Raw genomic sequence first — 17,716 nt, forward strand, 5'->3', positions numbered from 1 at the left:
ATGGGAATGCCGAGATTACTACTATACCCAGAACCGGATCCCCCTGGAATCAGTGATCCCGTCCTGCAAAAAACAAAAAGTTCCGCCTGAAAACTATCAGGTCTTAACACTATCAGGCAGTTGATGGTCCCACTATTTAGTTTCAGATTTCAAACCCCATTCCCAGCTACAGTGGACCCCCCGTAATTCCATTCTCCACAATTCGCGGACACTCACATTCGCGGATTTCTCTCGGAACCTTTCCCAGCATTATTCACGGAAAAAATTTACGCATTCGTGGTATTTTTCTATGAGAAATATCCACAAATTCCTGGTTTTTTTTGTTATCAATTTCATCATAAAATGCACTTTTTGTTTTTGTGATAAAACTATTATAAGAACCAAGTATGAAAATTTTTTGTGGCTTTTCTTAAGTTTGTTTTAACTAACAAAATAGGCTGTTTTTTTAGCGTTTTTTATAGGGGTTCCAAACATTCGCGGATTCTAACTATTCGCGGGGGGGGTCTGGTACGCATCCCCCCCGAATACGGGGGGACCACTGTATATCTTTTCCTATTTGTCAGGTCCGATAAATTTTTACAGAAATAGGAAAATTCCAAAATATTACTCCTAAATAAATACATCAAAATATAGGAGACTCTTGGACTCAAACATGGGAACTAATTCTGGGGTTCAAAAGCCCACTAACCATGTCAAGGTAGTCCCAAAACGAGAGGGGTTGCAAAGATTAGAGTCGTTAAGGTTACCTTTTCAGAGTAGTTAGGCACAGATTTATTAGGTTCTCGTTCCTGATAGGATGGAGGATTTGCCTTATTAACATCAACACGGCTCAGGGATTTTGTTGTTTCTGGGCCACTCTGAAACCAAATAAATAAAGTTTGTCAATAAAATCTAGTCATAAAAGTATGTATTAAGTAAAAAAAAAAAAAATCTCCACTTCACTCTTATTGTGATAAATGTTAGTCATGACAAGAGTAACTTAGAGTTTACTTCATAAACAATTAATACTGGACTTTCCCTACTTCCAAGGAAGGACACTGAAGTTATCATGAGGGAAACAATATAAAATATGTGACAAAAAATTTACCTTTTCATGGTTGTTACAAACAGATTTGTAAGGTTCTCCTTCCTGATGGGGGGGAGAGTTTGCATCATCACCAGGGCTCTTTTCTGGAGCACTCTGAAACAGAATCAAATAAAAGTATGTCAATAAAACCCAGGCAGAAAAGTATGTAATAAGTCATAAAATCTCTACTTCACCAACTTCAAGTGATAAATGTCAGTCATGGTGTAACTTAGTTTTTACTTCATAAAATGACAAATTTTTATATCAATTTGTGTTTTTCATAGCTAACAAACCTGAGGTCTTAACAAACAATATGATATTTTCCAGGCGGCAAGCTGGTAACAGGTTTAGAACACTGTGATAGTAAAGCAGGTGTCTAAGATCTGGCATCGCCTGGCCGTACGAGGTGAAAGCTGGTCAGAGCCCATGCATTAAAACCTTGTGACGCACCAGTCTCTTCCTAACCGCCTTGGGGAGTGTTTTTTTGTATGGTGATTTTACGTTGCATGGAACCAGTGGGTTATTCAGCAACGGGACCAGTGGCTTTACGTGAGACTTCCGAACCACGTCGAGAGTGAACGTCTATCACCAGAAATACACATCTCTCACTCCTCAATGGAATGGCCGAGAATCAAACACGCGACCACAGAGGTGGGACGCTAATACCATACCAACCATGCCGCTGAGGCTCTTGCCTTGGGGATTGGACGCTCATGCTTTGCTCTCCTTTCCTTCCAAGTAGTTTTTTCTGCTTGTTATTAATGTTTGTGTTTGTCTTTCAGGAGGTTGTGTGTGGTCCCTCCACTGGATAAGGGGGGTGACGACTTAGCTTCTGTGAGAACAGGCAGTTGTTCTCTGCACCTTGTCACTTGCAAATATTTTTTTCCATTGATTCGTGGACATAGAATATTGCCATCTCTTCCTTCTTGGTGTTGCTGCCTGCCTCGTGGTTGATTTGCCCTATCTTCAGGACCTGAGGAGGGTTTATTTTGAAATACTCTACCTTCAAATTGAAAGAACTCTCCAGATAACCTAACAGGAGGTCCATTGGATTTCACCGCACCACCTCTGGTTCAGTTAAAAGCCAGGGGGATCTCGCTATCCGATGTTAAGGTTTTGAATACCTTTGTTATTGATCACGGCTGTGATTCTGTTGTGGGTGCTAAACTGGGCCCAGAGTTAGTTAACCACCTGTGGTAACACTCGTCCAGACATGGAGGATCCCATATTCTTCAAGGAGAATAATAAACATTATTAATAAGGAAGCTTTATAGTGAAAAGTTTGATTTATATAAGAATTAGCCTACAAATCGTCAGGATAGTCACTTAATGATTTCCTCCTCCTTTCTGGGCCACCTTTATTTGATTCGAGTGTTGGTATTCCTGTCGTAATTGTGTTTGTGTGGTTTGAATGACTATTATTAAGTGTGATTGTGGTTAATTTATTTCCTGTATTAAAGAGGTTCAGGTGTAATTTCATCTTTATACTAATGATTTAAATATATGTTTTCGTTGTGTTTCTTTACTCACCCCCTTGAATTCATTCTTGTGCTTTGATTATAGTTTGTGGTATAATTCCACCATACTGTGGACTTCATATCAGTGTTATATGGATGCTTTAAGAAACTGAAGAGTATTAAGGTGACGATAACACAAGCCATTACAATGGGCATTCAGGGGTTCCACTGCTCTAGGTTTTGGGCGTTGTCAGCTACAGATCCCCATAAAACTTATCAGAAGTATCCACCAGCCTGAGTAGAATCTATACAACTCAAGAGGTTTGGAAAAACTAATTATTATTATACAACTGGACCCCAAGGGAACCAAAGATATTACAGTACGAGTGGTGTATGTGCTGCTTTAAGGAAGTGAAACAAAACAGAGAAAGCATTATGCGGGTTGATGGTCAGAGCAGCAGTTTCCCAGACACAGAGAGGGGGCGAGATATTTAGGTTTCTTTTATCACATTTTATTGAAGGATATTACAGTATGTAGAGATAACTATGATACCAAAACTGTACTTATCACATTTTATAGAAGGATATTACAGTACTATGCAGAGATAACAATGATACCAAAACTGTACTTCAAAGTTTATAGCGCTCACACACACTTCGCTCCTTTTATTATTTTACTTTGTGCTAGTCTCAATTGTATTTTTTTCTGGATTTTGTAGTTTTTTGTCTTTGGCATTATTGTCATTACATAAATTGTTGAAAAACAATAAAACTCTAAAAATCACAGAGCATTCCACATCTTCTACTGCTTACATTTACAGCAAAAGCTCATTAACCCTTTAACACCAATTGGACGTATTAAACGTCGATAAAAATTCTCTGTTGGGTGTCGATTGGACGTATGGTACGTCGATATAAATTGTCTGTTGGGTGCCGATTGGACGTATGGTACGTCGATATAAAATTTTTTTTAAATACGCGGAAAAATAGTTATAGGCCTACTAGGCAAAAACTTTTGAATCACGCGCCTTGGGGATGCTGGGAGCTCACGGATCAAAGCGTTGTTTTGTTTACAATCGTTACGCAGGCGCGCAAGCGCGAATTTCTTTCTTCTCACACTAAAAAGCACCAGCAACACATCTCAGAAATAATTTTATCACTGACATAATTTTTGCACCATTTTATATTAGCCGTTACATGGAGTATTATACAGGCGGTCCCCGGGTTACGACGGGTCCGGCTTACGACGTTCTGAGGTTACGACGCTTTTTCTTAAATATTCATTGAAAAATCCGCCCTGGGTTATGACGCTTGTTCCGAGGTTACGACGCCGACGCTTCCGACGCTCCCAGTTTAGATGCTTTTAAAAAACACATACTATGATAAGATAAGAATCCTTTATAGTTTAGCACAGTTTCTCTCTCTCTCTTTGTATTTTCCAACGAAAATAATCACTATAATTCTCTCTCTCTCTCTCTCTATACTACAAAGATATTTTTTTAGTATGATAAATAAATGATTTACTATTTTCAAATATTAATATTAATTTATACAGCAATAATATCAATTCATTAAAGAAAATACCATAGTGAATTAGTAAGATTTTAGCTTATATTTAAAAAATTATGGAAGAATGAAGGAAATCCCAGTCTTCTTCAAGTAACTTCCAGTAACCTTTTCTCGAGATTCAGGTACTAAAACTGTACGGAGATATCCGTTTGTGAGCCAGGAGGGGGAATTTGGGGTGTGACAGCAGGAGGGGGACCCAAAATCGGTGGGGGATTTGGGGTGTGACAGCAGGAGAGGGGGGAAAATTTGGGGTGTGACAGCCAGGAGGGGGAAAATTTGGGGTGTTGACAGCAAGGAGGGGGAAAATTTGGGGTGTGACAGCCAGGAGGGGGAAAACCCTTTTGGGGTGGACAGCAAGGAGGGGGAAAATTTGGGGTGTGCACCAGGAAAAGGCGGGGCGAGGGGGCGGGTGTGAGCCAGGAGGGGGAAAATTTGGGGTGTGACAGCCAGGAGCAGTCAGGAGGGGGGGAAAATTTGGGGTGTGACAGCCAGGAGGGGGAAAAATTTGGGGGAGGGGGTGTGCAGCCAGGAGGGGGAAAATTTGGGGTGTGACAGAGGAGGGGTGTGGGGGTGTGGACCAGGCCAAAAAGTGCCAGGGGGAAAATTTGGGGTGTGACAGCCAGGAGGGGATGGGGTTTGGTTACAGCCAGGAGGGGGAAAATTTGGGGTGTGACAGCCAGGCCTTTAATTACAAAATTCATAATGGCGTATTTTAAAGAGATGAAAATGACCTTTCCATTTCACTTGTAAGGATAATTCCTCTTTCTTACTTTATTATATTTTCAAATAATAATAATAATAATAATAATAATAGAAGTAGTAATAATACAATAACTAATTTCAAAAGAAAATTCTTCCCTTTATTTTTTTTCTGTATCAATTTCCCCACTTCAACTCGAGTGACACTCGAGCTTAACAATGCCATACAATGGTCAACGAATTTAATGGTTTTATGTAATCTCTCTCTCTCTCTCTCTCTTACCGAGATGAGATAATTTTCATAGACGTGTATGATCATTAATATTTTCCAATAATAATAATACTCTCTCTCTCTCTCTCTCTCTCTCTCTCTCTCTCTCTCTCTCTCTCTAACATACAGTAATTTGTGAATACACAGTGTTGCACATGAAAAAAGTAAATTAGTGATAATTTTAGAGATACGGCCCTAAGAAAAATCGCAAAGAACGTTCCGGCTTACGACTATTTTCGGGTTACGACGCGTCTTAAGAACGGAACAACAAAAAAACTCATGGTTGTAGCTTTTATCAGTTTTGAAATATTTTGATATAAATAACAATGTGCCAAAATTTCAACCTTTGGTCAACTGTGACTACCGAAATGGTTGAAGAATGCAATTGTAAGCTAAAACTCTTATATTCTAGTAATATTCAATTATTTCTCTTCATTTTGCAACAAATTGGAAGACTAACACAATATTTTGATTTATCGTGAATTTATTAAACTTTTTCCCTACGTCCGCGCGGTTACTCTTCCAAATTTTTTCGTCCGATTGTCGTAATATTTGCACCATTTTAAATTAGCCGTTACTGAAAGTTTTATATATGAAAAGTGTGGCAATTCCATAAATAAACACAAAAAACAAAAAAAAAAACAACCCATGGTTGTAGCTTTTATCAGTTTTGAAATATTTTCATATAAATAACGATAGAAAAAATTCGTTCTTTGGTCAACTTTAACTCGACCGAAATGGTCGAAAACTGCAATTGTAAGCTACAACACTTACAGTCCCTTCATTTTGCAACAAATGGGTAGTCTTTATAGCCCAGGACTTTTAGGGTTTTGAGTGGAAATAATTAGATAAAAGCTGAAACTTTGCAGAAGAATAGACAATTGTGACCTGAACAACATATGAAAAGTCCCACTGTCTCCCGCGCTTGCGTTAGCTGCCATATTGGAATTTCCTTAAAATTGAAATATCTCAAAAACTATTACTTTTATCAAAAAACACCACTCAATAAAAGTTGTGTAGAATTGGTTTTTCTATAAGAACCATTATGTTATTTTACAAAAATAAGTAAATTTATGTGCAGGAAAAATAATAATATTGAAATTTCATTCATAATTTTAATTTCAACAACATTTTCCTTGGAAATGGTGGACTGCATGTCAAAATGCTTCGAAACAAAAGTTGTAGAACAAACTTTTTTCTTTTAAACGGTATATACAAGTCTATGTCTATTTTAAAAACTAAAGAAGTTACAAGACATAAACGAAGAGAAACGCTAGACCTTAACCTATATTTTCTTCTTCCAGGTGCTAAGAGAAATGATGGATTGTCTGATATGTGGGTTTCCCTTGAAAGAATCTCCAAGTGTAGAGGTGACTAGGGGACTGCAGACCTTGATAACAGCCAGTTTGGCCCGAGAGGATGGGTTGCATGAACAGTTTAAGAAAAAAACTTGTTTACAAGTACATGTCAACTGCCGTAAGTCGTACACTCGACGACCTGCTCCAAGTAAGGACTTTGAAGAACCACCCAATAAAGTTCCTTGTCTGCGATCAGAATTAACCCAATTTGACATCAAACTGCAATGCTTATTCTGTGGAGAAACAGCTGATAAAATAGCAGAGCAAAAGAAGCCAAGGAAGTATCGTAGGTCCATACATGAAGTTACGACAATGGTACTACAGGAAACAGTACGGGAAAAAGCAAAGGAACGCAATGATAAACTTGGTTATTTAGTACTTAGTCGGATTGATAGTGTTATTGACTTAGTAGCTGCTGAGTCTAAGTATCATCGGAAGTGTTACAATGATTTTTGCAAGAATACCTGTGACAGTGGTGCGTCCTGTTCTTATAAAACAGTTGGAAGACCATGCCAGATAGGTTCACTGCTAGCTTTTGATAAATTGTGTGATATTATAAATGATAGCAATGAGTGCCAATACTCACTGCAAGAACTGCATAGGATGATGGTGGAGGCTGCTGATACAACAGAGATTGTATACACACTTAAGAGATTGAAACAAAAGCTGCTTGACAGATATGGAGATAGCATCACTGTTAGTAAGTGTAAAGGTAAGGATATTTTTTCATTCAGTGAAGCAGTCAATAGATCCTTAGGAGATTCATGGTATAAAAACAGAGAGAGTAATATTCAGGATGAGACACGTCGAATTGTATTAACAGCTGCTGCTATCATACATGAAGATATACGTGCACGTGTGTATGACAATTCTGTATATCAGTTTGTGAAGACATTACTAATTCATCAATACAGCAGGTGCCAGATACTCTCCGAGACTTTGTTGATGAAGTAACAAAATCAAAGCAACGAGATGAGCATAAGGAAAATGAGCAAAATCGCTTAAGCATACAGCATGCAATAATATCTGCAGTACGACCAAGGTCATTCTTGTCTTCGCTTCAAATATTGATAATCTTGCAAAGCTAGGAGTAACCACGACATATAAAGAAACTCTACGTTATGTCAACTCAGTAGTTAGAACTGCAACTGTAAATATAAGAAACGAGGTGGTTTTTCTTCAATATATATTTGATAATGCAGATTTTAACATCCGCACTCTTGATGGGTTGGGAACGTTTCACAGCATGGGTGGTGTGAAATGTGTAACGCCTGCCACAGTGCAGTATTAACCAGTTACTGCAGTTTCAGATTGAATTGTGGATGTAAGTAGTTCAAGTAATGCTGGGGGAACAATTCCACTAAAGACATGTAGAAAACCTACAAACATGTCAGGTATGCAAAATATAATAGCAAAGGCATCTATCTCATGCGATACATATCAACCAGTAACTGTAAAACATGCTCGACAGATAGATACCTTATGGGTATGTGGAAGCTACTTGAGTACAAGTAAAATACCAGGCTGAATGGCTACATGCAAGCAGCAATGAGAGATGGTCATTTTGAAACTACTCATATACTTGCACTCCCCTTCATCAAATTGAACCCAGGGAATCTATCAACTATATACACAGCACTTTTACAAGCTGTTGAGGGTACTAAGTCCCAGAATAAAACTCACTGTGTAGTAACTTTTGACCAGCCCCTCTATATGAAAGCAGTTGAAATAGTTGGTGCAGTTGGCGAAGAAAGCCCATTGTCAAAAAGAAGTTGTGCGTTTGGGTGGGTTCCATCTTCTCATGTCCTTCATGGGAGGCAATAGGCACCATCATGCATGGAAGTGGACTGGAAGAATTGTGGGTCACAATATATTCAGAAATTCTGTAAGACACATGCTTCCTGGACACACATATTACCGTGACCCTTCGAGCTCACTTTCTTACACAGGCTGCTCTTACAAGAATTCTTCAAGATGATGTCAATATGAATGATGAAGAATGTAGTGTAATCCTGGAGATATTCCACTCCTTCTTGACCCATGAAGTTGATGTTGAAGACGTACTAAATAATGAAATCTTAACAGACATTAATACTAAGCTGATAAACAACATCAATCAAAAGGAGACTTGAGTCGACACAGCAAGACTTTGGTTGCAATATCATGAGCAAGTATCCCTAATTAAGCTCTTTCTTAGAGCTGAACACACAGGACAGTGGGATTTGCCACCTGTAGTGTACGAGAGATGCTTCCACATTTCCATGCTGCAGGGCATCTACATTATGCCAAAGCTGCACAGATCTATTTGCAGCAAATGCATGAACTTTCTAATACAATGGCAAAGAAGGAATATGAGAAACTTACAATTGATGGATTCTTCACGGTGCGTCGCAGCAATCGTTATTGGTCAGGGACATGTAGTGATATGATAATTGAGCAGTATCTGATGAAGGGATTTAAATCTTCTGGGGGACTTACACATGGCAGGGGTATTACCGAGAGCACTTTAGCCCAGTGGATAAAAGCAATGCCAGCAAGTACACAAGTTTGTGATGCTGTGGAGAAATTTACTGGTGTTTCATCTGCAACAAATGAACAGCATGTTGAATTGAGAGAATCACGACAGTTTAATGATGAGAAGCACTTACAAATATTGCAGAACTGGCTACGATCTCACTCTCCATTTCAAGAAACTTTTAGTGGGTTGGTATCCTTGGGAACAGGAATAATTGCTGATGATTTAGTGAACTGTGACACAGCAAAATCAATTGGCTTAAAAGAAATGCATGATATGAATGGCAAGAAGTTCTCAACTATACACTTAAAAAGAAAGAACACAGTACGGTCAATATCAGTCATGAGGAATGGACTGAAAGTTCGTGAGGATGTTGTTGCAGTGAACTCTCAACAGCTTTTCAGCAGAATAATGTGTGTTTTGAAAAATGATGACCAACTTGCTAATTATATTACTTATGAATTGGCCCCTAAACCTCCTTCACTCTTTGACGACATCTCAATGAGAAAAGGGCACAAAGCAGCCTTAGTGACTAAATTGGAATCATATGGACCTTGGGAAGGGTTAGTTTCAGATGAATACCAGTATGTTGTGGATGGTGGTCATCTTCTTCATAAAGTTGTGTGGCCAAGGCCAGCTATGTATCGGGATATTTTTCAAGCCTACACAGGTTATGTAATCAATCATTATGGCAAAAATGCAACAGTTGTTTTTGATGGCTACCCAGTGACACCAACAACCAAATCTCAAGAGCAAAATCGTAGGGCATCCAAGCATTGTTCTATAGAAGTTGAAGTTAATGAGGAATGTTACTCAACGTTACCGCAAGCAGATTTCCTGTGTAATAAGCGTAACAAGACACTGCTGATCAGTAAACTGAAGGACCACATGCATCGTGCTGGCATTACAGTTATAGTTGCCAAGGAAGATGCAGATATGTTTCTATTGTTCAAAACCTTTTTCTTTTGGTCATTAGAAAATAGTGGACATAATGTAGCAGTGGTGGGTGACGACTAAGACTTACTAGTACTTCTAGTATCTCTTTCTAAATCATCCACAAAAATACTTTTTATTAAACCTGGTAAAGTACACAACCCCAACAAGATCTATGATGTTAGGAAACTTATATCTAACCTGGGACATCTTCGTCAACATCTGCTGTTCCTCCACGCTGTTACAGGCTGTGACACAACATCAGCTTTATATGGGAAGGGAAAGAAAAAGACCTTTGATATTTTGAAGAAGAGCCAAGACATATGCAATACAGTGTCTGTATTTGATAACCGAGAAGCATCTAAAGATGAAGTGGCCAAAGATGGCGAAGCTTTCCTCCTTTCTATGTACGGTGCGGAGAAATTTCAAAAATTGGACAGGTACCGTTTGCATGCATACAAGAGAACAGTTGCAAAGATGTCACTTAAATCTGAGTTTGTTATCAACATTGCCACCAACAAGTGATGCAGCTCGCTTGCACTCGTTTAGGGTGTTCTACCAAGTACAGCATTGGCATGGTCACCATCTCTCTCCAGTCGAATGGGGATGGGAGAGTTCCAAAAATGGGCTGAAACCCATCACTTCAATGAAACCTCCAGCTCCAGATGACTTGTTACATTTAGTCAGCTGTAACTGTCGCAAAGGTTGCCGCCATCAATGTGAATGTCGTAGGGCTGGTTTATCATGCTCATCCATCTGTGGACAGTGTCGTGTTGTTGGATGTGAAAATTCACTACCATTTGAGGAGGATGTTGAAGAAGACGCTCGTGAGATCAAAGAAAACTTAACATCAAGAATGTTTGAGCTCTGAGTGTGTTCTATTCAGATATAATTCAATCCATATTTACTTTCATGAGTACCCTATATGACATACTTGTCCCACAATTACTTTATGCAAACCTGCCGTTATATTTTTTTTGTGTTTGAGAGCTTACATTTGTATTAATGAACAATCTCTCAGTTGAAATATTTTCTTTCGTATTTATTGTTATTGTACATGTCAGTATAACCAAAGTGTATGTATTATTAATCCTACACAAGGTATTTGTCTGAAACCTCATTAATATATCAGGCATCCTTCTCTATTCTAAAAAAAAAAAAAAAAAAAAAAAAAAAAAAAAAAAAAAAAAAAAAAAAAAAAAAAAAAAAAAAAAAAAAAAAAAAAAAAAAAAAAAAAAAAAAAAAAAAAAAAGGCACGAAATCCTTTCACTGCCATTGTAAATTTCACTATTAAGAAATGAATAATGATGCCTATTAAAACATTGTTCAATAATTTACCAGAATGATTGCAAATCAACACTTCTTAATTTAAAAAAAAAATGTTTGATTCTGTACGTGATAATTTGACATTTCAGTTTTCTATATATTTTCCTCCATAACTTTTTTATTTATGAATATAAGTATAAACTTGTATATATGTTTCAAAAGAAGAAAGTTTGTTTTATAACTTTTAGAAAACATTTTTATCATATAGGACACCAGTTCTGTAGAAATTGTCTTTGAAAATAAATTCATTACTTTAATTTCAATTTTTTTTTTTTTCATATAGATTTTCTCATTTTTTTAAATTAATCTAGTGAGTGTAATAAAACAATCAATTCTGAACAACTTTTATTGAGTGGTGTTTTTTGATAAAAGTGACATTTTTCGAGATATTTGAATTTTAAGGAAATCCAATATGGCGGCCATTTTCCAAAATGGCGGCTAACGCAAGCGTGGGAGACAGTGGGACTTTTAATATGTTGTTCAGGTCACAATTCTCTATACCTGTGGAAAGTTTCAGCTTTTATCTAATTATTTCCCAAAACCCCCCAATTTTGACCTATCTCTCCTGGGCTATTAGCACTATCTCGATTTACGGTGAATTTTTTAAAAATTGCTTTTTTTAACGTTCCGCGCATTATGCATTCATGCATCATTGTGATAATATTTTCTCTTTGTTGCCTTGATTGTTTTACAATGTGTTATATACCAAATTGATCGCAATTCAGTGTACAATACAACAACAACAACAAAAATTAACTCGTTAGCTTTATGGGGGACGGCCGGAACCCCTATATATTGGTGGTATTACGGGCAAAAAAATGCAGTCATGAAAAAATTCATGGAGCTTCATATGGCAATTGAGAATACGTATACGAAATATTTCGTCAAAATTCCTCTTACTTTCGTAACTCAATATGTCTAAAACATACATCCGTACAAAGAAAACAAAATCAATATTTTCTTCTGTTATCGTAAATTTAGATAATTGTCAAAGAAATTGAGAAATGGCATCTGTAGAGATTTCGTGGGTCGCAGAGGGGAGTTCAACCATGATCAGTAGGAGCACAGACTTCAAGTAGACTACACGTTCGAGTTTCACCTCTGAGATTCGCTTGCTGTTACATATCCTTATCTATGTTTCGGCAAGAATTATATCATGCCAATGTGGAAAAGACAAGGAAAACATCTCGCTAACATAAAGATGAAGAAAATTCGCTCTAATATGATTACAGAATATCATAATAGATGCGTATTAGTGTAGTTAGTGAAGAGAGAGAGGGAGGGTTACGTAAGTATAAACGCCCGTCTTGCCTGAAGCACACGTCACACTGTCCCCCCCCAAGGCTACGATCTTTGAGCAAAGGGATCTTATTTATGATAAATAACATAATTTTGGTTTATTAACCCGCTTGACGCCGATTGGACGTATTAAACGTCGAGTCAAATGTCTCCCGTATGCCGATTGGACGTACATACGTCGGCTCAAAAAGTTTTTTTTGCAAATTCGCGGAAAAATACTTATAGGCCTACCAGCCGAAAACTTTTTGTATCACGACGCGCCTTGGGGGATGCTGGGAGTTCACGGATCAAGGCGTTGTTTTGTTTACAATCGCTACGCAGGCGCGCAAGCGCGAATTTCTTTCTTATCACACTAAAAATTATCAGTGACATATCTCGGAAATTATTTCGTCAATTTGACATAATTTTTGCACCATTTTAAATTATCCTTTACATGAAGTAATTATATATGAAAATGTGCGCAATTTTATGTCAAATACAACAAAAAAAAATACTCATGATTGTAGCTTTTATCAGTTTGAAATATTTTCATATAAATAACGATAAGTGCAAAAATTTCAACCTTCGGTCAACTTTGACTCTACAGAAATGGTCGAGAAACGCAATTGTAAGCTAAAATTCTTATATTATAGTAATATTCAATCATTTGCCTTCATTTTGCAACAAATTGGACGTCTCTAGCACAATATTTTGATTTATGGTGAATTTATGAAAAAACTTTTTTCCTCACGTTCGTGCGATAACTCTTCCGATAATTTTTTCGTGCGATTGTCCCTAATGTTTGCACCCTTTTTAAATTTTGCCGTTACATAAAGTTTTATATATGGAAATGTGCGCAATTTCATGCACAATAAAACAAAAAACAACCAAACCTGGTTGTAGCTTTTATCAGTTTCGAAATATTTTCATATAAATAACGTTAAGTGCAAAAATTTCAACTTTCGGTCAACTTTGACTCTACCGAAATGGTCGAAAAACGCAATTGTAAGCTAAAAACTCTTATATTCTAGTAATATTCAATCATTTACCTTCATTTTGCAACGACTTGGAAGTCTCTAGCACAATATTTCGATTATGGTGAATTTATGGGGAAAAAAAAAAAAAAAAAAAAATCCTTACGTTCGCGCGGTAACTCTTCCGAAAAAATCAGAATTTTTTTGTGCGATTGTCGAAATGTTTGCACCATTTAAAATTAGATGTTACATAAAGCTTTATATATGAAAATGTGCGCAATTTCATTTAGAATACAACTAAAAATGATTGAAGGTTGTAGCTTTTCTCTTTTTTCGAAATATTTGCATATAAATCACGATAAATAGAAAAAAAAACAACGTTCGGTCAAATTTGACTCTACCGAATAGTTGAAAAAACGCAATTGTAAGCTAAACCTCTTACGGCCAAGTAATATTCCGTCATTTTTCTTCATTTTTTTGAAACAAATTTGAAGTCTCTAAAACTATTGTGATTTATGGTGAATTTTTGAAAAATATATTTACCTTCACTCCGCGCGCCGATTCGTGGCCGCAAGTCTCCGAAATACGTACATCGCATTATCCTAATATTTGCTCCTTTTCATATTAGCCTTTTTATAGTTTCATATATCAAAATGTGTGCAAATTCATGAAGAATACAATAAAAAATAATTGAAGGTTGTAGCTCTTTCCATCTCCGAAATATGTGCATATAAAAAAAAATATATAAAAATTTCGACATTCGGTCAAATTTAACTCTTCCTAAATGGTCGAAATCTGCAATTCTAATCTAAAACTCTTACAGTATCGTAATATTCAGTCATTTGTCTTAATTTTAAAACAAATTGGAAGTCTCTAGAACAATATTTAGAATTACGGTGAATTTTTGAAAAAAACACTTTTTACGTCCGCGCGTTACGAATTCGTTCATCATTTTGTGATAATATTTTTCCGGTGTTACTTTTAATGTTTTACTATGTATTATATATCAAAAGGATTGCAATTTAGTGTACAATACAACGAAAAAAAATTAACTCGTTAGCTTTGACCGTTTTTTGCATAGCGTGATTTGAATACAATTATCTATGCATTTTTTTTTTTTTCGCTACCATATATCGCATTATTTACATATGATAATGATATTATTTTTCATTTTCGATGATGCATACTAAACTTCAGGCAATGAAAAAAAAAGAGCCAAAATGAACTCTTAATCTTAAAACTAAGCGCGCTGTGATTTGTGAAAAAAATTATTTTTTCAGCTTCCGCGCTCACCCCAAAACCAGGCGCCAGCATACAGGAGAGGTTTTGATTTTTAGGGCTTGGCGGCGTAAGAGGGTTAATACCCAAAAAGGAATATGAATTCATAATAATCATGATTTAACATTGTCTTTGTAAAAAGAGTACAACTTCGAATTTCACCTCTTGACATTCTCTTGCATTTACGTTTGTTTATTTTTGTTTCGGCAAGAATTTCATCATGCCAAAACGGAAAATACTAGGAAAACATCTAGGTAACATACAGAAGAAGAAAATTCACTTTAATAAGCCGAGTTAGTGAAGGAGAGAGAGAGGGAGAGAGTTGCGTAGGAAGGAGTGGCCCTATCTTGCCTTAAGCAGTGCCCAGGCTGCGATATATGGACAAAGGGATCATCATTTATGATTAAATTAGATAAAAAAAAATAGTTTTGGTTTATTAATACACAAAAAAGAAATATACATTCATAATAATCATTAAATTATTAACACTGTCGTTATAAAAATACGAAGAAAAACTTTGAAAGCCCGTATCTCAAAACTATACTTATTGACCTTCAAAATCTATCTTCTCACTTAGTTTTAAAGCTATAACATTGGAATTTGGTATATAACTCAGAAAGACGTTATAGAACAATCAAATGAAGCCCTTTTTTTCATTTTTTGTTTAGTCTTTTTTTTTTTTAATAAAAAAATTTCCTTTTTCCTAATTTATAGGGTTTATTTTTTACCATAATGAAAAATTCATATCTAGAAAAAAAAAATGACTTAGAAAAAAAACTCCTCATTTGATTGGAGGTCTACATCAGGTCTATATATGGTAGTAATCCCAGGTCTTAATATTAAATATCGAGGGAAGAGATAGAATTTGAAAAATGGTTATTTTCGGGATAAATCGCCCTGGTGTCACAAAACCGAAGGTCAGAGGCGAAAATCATATGCGGTTTGGAGATGTCACAAGTCACCTTATTAAGTGGTATGAATATCAAAGTCCTGTCCTTAAAGAATGGCATTAGCCGGCCGGCCCCCTTAACCCCTTCAGCACTGGGATGTACACAATGTACGTCTTTTACGGTACAGTAATAAAAGACCGGGACGTACCCGTGTACGCTTTCATCCCTCCTCGAAAAGCAAAGCGTTTTCTTCAGCTTGGATGGTGGTTTTCCAGACACAGTATTGTGTATGAGAGATGTGCTGAAGCTCCACCCACAATTCATTCTAACCAACGAGCGTCCGATGGACGTCGTGACGTCATTTTCATATGGGATATTAGGAGGGGTACTGACCAACATATGCCAGTGCGCCTCAGGCTATTATCTGAGAAGGATGATTACGATTTTGTCTGTAAACCATGTAGATTTGAATTCTAAACCTTTTTCCCTTTTGATTGCAGTTATTTTATGTTTTTTTTTTTTTCAGTATCATGTCAGATGATAGTGTTTCAGAGTCAGGGTCTGAGTACCTGCCAAATCTATCAGATGATTATTATAGTGATAATTTCTTAGAGGTTGACAGTGACAAAGAGTGTTTGGAAGACATTGAACCTCTTGTCGACGAAGGATGGCGGTTCATAACTGATCCATCTTGTGACTTGCGCCCAGACCCAGACCCAGCTCTTTGCCACTGGCAAAAGGGGGAAAGGGGTTAACTAATTTGCTCACAGAGTGATTTTATATACATCATATGTGAACTTTTTTTGCCCGCTGTTCATATATCCCAATATCTATATATGATAATGATTTTTTTTTTTCATTTCTGATGGTTGCATACTAAACTTCAGGCAATGACAAAAAAAATTGAGCCCAGAATGAACTCTTAATCTTGAAAACTAAGCGTGCTGTGAATTTTTGAAAAAATATTTTTTCCGCTTCGGCGCTCACTCGCGAACGCCACCGGCATAAGGGAGACAGATTTTTAAAATACTGCTTCGGCGTTTAAGGGTTAAGACAGGAACTCCTTTGCTTTGACTGAAGGAAGGAGACAAAAGTACTAAATACCTCAATGTGCTTCCAACACTGAAAACAAAATTATGAAATTTTTGCACAAATTTTTTCAAATTTTTTCAAATGATATTTTACTATGGGAAGTCATACCCAATGCAGTTAGATGCACCATGTAAAATAAATTTTTTTTTTTTTTTTTTTGGTTTTTTTTTTTTTTTTTTTTTCTTTTTAGAAAATACATTTTTTATTTAAATTCTTCTATACTGGTAGGTTTCCCTTCTTCAGTTCCTCAAAGAATAGAGTTTAAAGTAAGCAAATAGTTGCTCTATGACTTTCTCTCTCCATGAACCAAAACTTCATGGGACAAAAATAAGTAAAATCAGTGGCCATCACAAAAGCTAATCCACTTCCTCTCTTTCAGAAGATGGATGGCGATTAGAATTACAGGTAAGTCTACTACTCTACACGGCAAAATTCATTATATCATGTGATCATGGTTACCTTGTCTGGGTTTTCGCACACAGAATTGCCATCTTTTGTTCCCTGACAGGGTGGAGGATCTGGATTCATCAAAACCACATCATCATCATCATCAATCACCTGGGGAACCAATTCCAAACTGAAAGAAAGGAATAAAATAAAGTCTAAAACCGACTAAAATCCAGTCATCAAAGTATGTACTAGTATGTCATGAAATCTCCACTTCCACTAAACTACCTGTGACAAATGTTAATCATAGCAAAATTGACTTGGTTTATACATCACAGCCAATAAATATATGGTAAGTCCCATTCCAAAGGAGGGACACTGAAGTCATTCAAATGAAAACCATAAAAAATCAGTTTCTTTATTATTTCTTAATAAAAAATTATGCTGTGTCTGTTAAATTAACAGTCTCAATTTACTAATTACCAATTTTTCATTATTCAATATGAGACTGCCATTACAGGATGCCCTTGATTATATTTATCAGCCTTATCCAACACTAACTTTATACGGCACCAACTGAACACACAAGGGACCAAAGATAAACATGGGGCCAAATGAGTCTT

General features: G+C 36.5%; 1 protein-coding gene across 1 annotated transcript; it reads right to left on the reverse strand.

Annotated features, from left to right (window-relative positions):
* Positions 1-535: 535 nt before the first annotated feature.
* Positions 536-17,587, reverse strand: LOC135203428 (uncharacterized). The gene is made up of 4 exons (XM_064233156.1): positions 17,577-17,587; positions 17,166-17,283; positions 1,088-1,180; positions 536-857 (listed from the first exon to the last, which is right to left on the reverse strand). Exons 1-4 carry the CDS (start codon positions 17,585-17,587, stop codon positions 693-695), a joined length of 387 nt encoding a protein of 128 aa, XP_064089226.1. The 3' UTR covers positions 536-692.
* Between the last annotated feature and the right edge of the window lie 129 nt (positions 17,588-17,716).

This window comes from Macrobrachium nipponense, chromosome 36 (genome assembly GCF_015104395.2).
Source record: "Macrobrachium nipponense isolate FS-2020 chromosome 36, ASM1510439v2, whole genome shotgun sequence".
Lineage (NCBI taxonomy): Eukaryota > Metazoa > Arthropoda > Malacostraca > Decapoda > Palaemonidae > Macrobrachium > Macrobrachium nipponense.

Excerpts from the sequence above, each read along its gene's own strand:
- LOC135203428 (XM_064233156.1), bottom strand. Across the intron at positions 1,181-17,165 it reads TGTGCGAAAACCCAGACAAG|AGTGCTCCAGAAAAGAGCCC; the intron begins GTAACCATGATC and ends ATTCTGTTTCAG. Across the intron at positions 858-1,087 it reads TTTGTAACAACCATGAAAAG|AGTGGCCCAGAAACAACAAA; the intron begins GTAAATTTTTTG and ends ATTTGGTTTCAG.